We start from the raw sequence: 616 nt of genomic DNA, 5'->3' as shown, positions 1-616 counted from the left end.
AAACACTTACAGACACACTTTCCAACTAGGCAAATCCCCAGCTGTTGCAGGAGTAGACTGATCATAGGCTTTAGCCCATATTGCTGCCCTATTTAGATGCTATATTCATTTATATTTTTTGCTTTTCAACTTACATGCTTATGTAATATACATATACAAAGTCACTTTACTGTCCTTCACAAAAATCTGAAAATGTAGTAATATTATGTTTTTCTCTTTACATAAATCTGTGGTAAGATAGAAGGTATAGTAACTGTAATGGCTAATATATGCAGCTAGATATTGTGATACAAATCTCATAAAACAACTAAATCATGTATAAAACAAATTGATTACAAGGTAAGAATAAAAACTATGTAGTACAAGCAGTCCATGAAGGCAACTGACAAAGTAACCATCAATAAAAATTTAATTCTACGAATACATCCCTCTCAGGCCTATGGACGACCCAACATCATGGATTTAAAATGTTGTTAACTTGATATTCTCTTTTCCCTTGCAGTACGCTCTTGTCTCTCTCAAAAGTATTATGGGATGCCAGTATTCCATTGTTGGTGGTGAGAAGTTATGGTATGATTGGATACATTAGAGTCCAGGTAGGTACTGTAGAGTCATG

General features: G+C 34.1%; 1 protein-coding gene across 1 annotated transcript in view; it reads left to right on the top strand.

Annotated features, from left to right (window-relative positions):
* LOC119581917 (NEDD8-activating enzyme E1 regulatory subunit-like) overlaps positions 1-616 on the top strand; it is a gene marked incomplete in the record, with an annotated part of 10240 nt that overhangs the window by 4982 nt on the left and 4642 nt on the right. Inside the window, 1 exon segment of the mRNA XM_037930080.1 lies at positions 503-596. Coding sequence (XP_037786008.1) covers positions 503-596 — 94 coding nt within the window.

Source organism: Penaeus monodon, chromosome 15, assembly GCF_015228065.2.
Source record: "Penaeus monodon isolate SGIC_2016 chromosome 15, NSTDA_Pmon_1, whole genome shotgun sequence".
Lineage (NCBI taxonomy): Eukaryota > Metazoa > Arthropoda > Malacostraca > Decapoda > Penaeidae > Penaeus > Penaeus monodon.
This window is presented reverse-complemented; position numbering and strand designations above follow the sequence as displayed.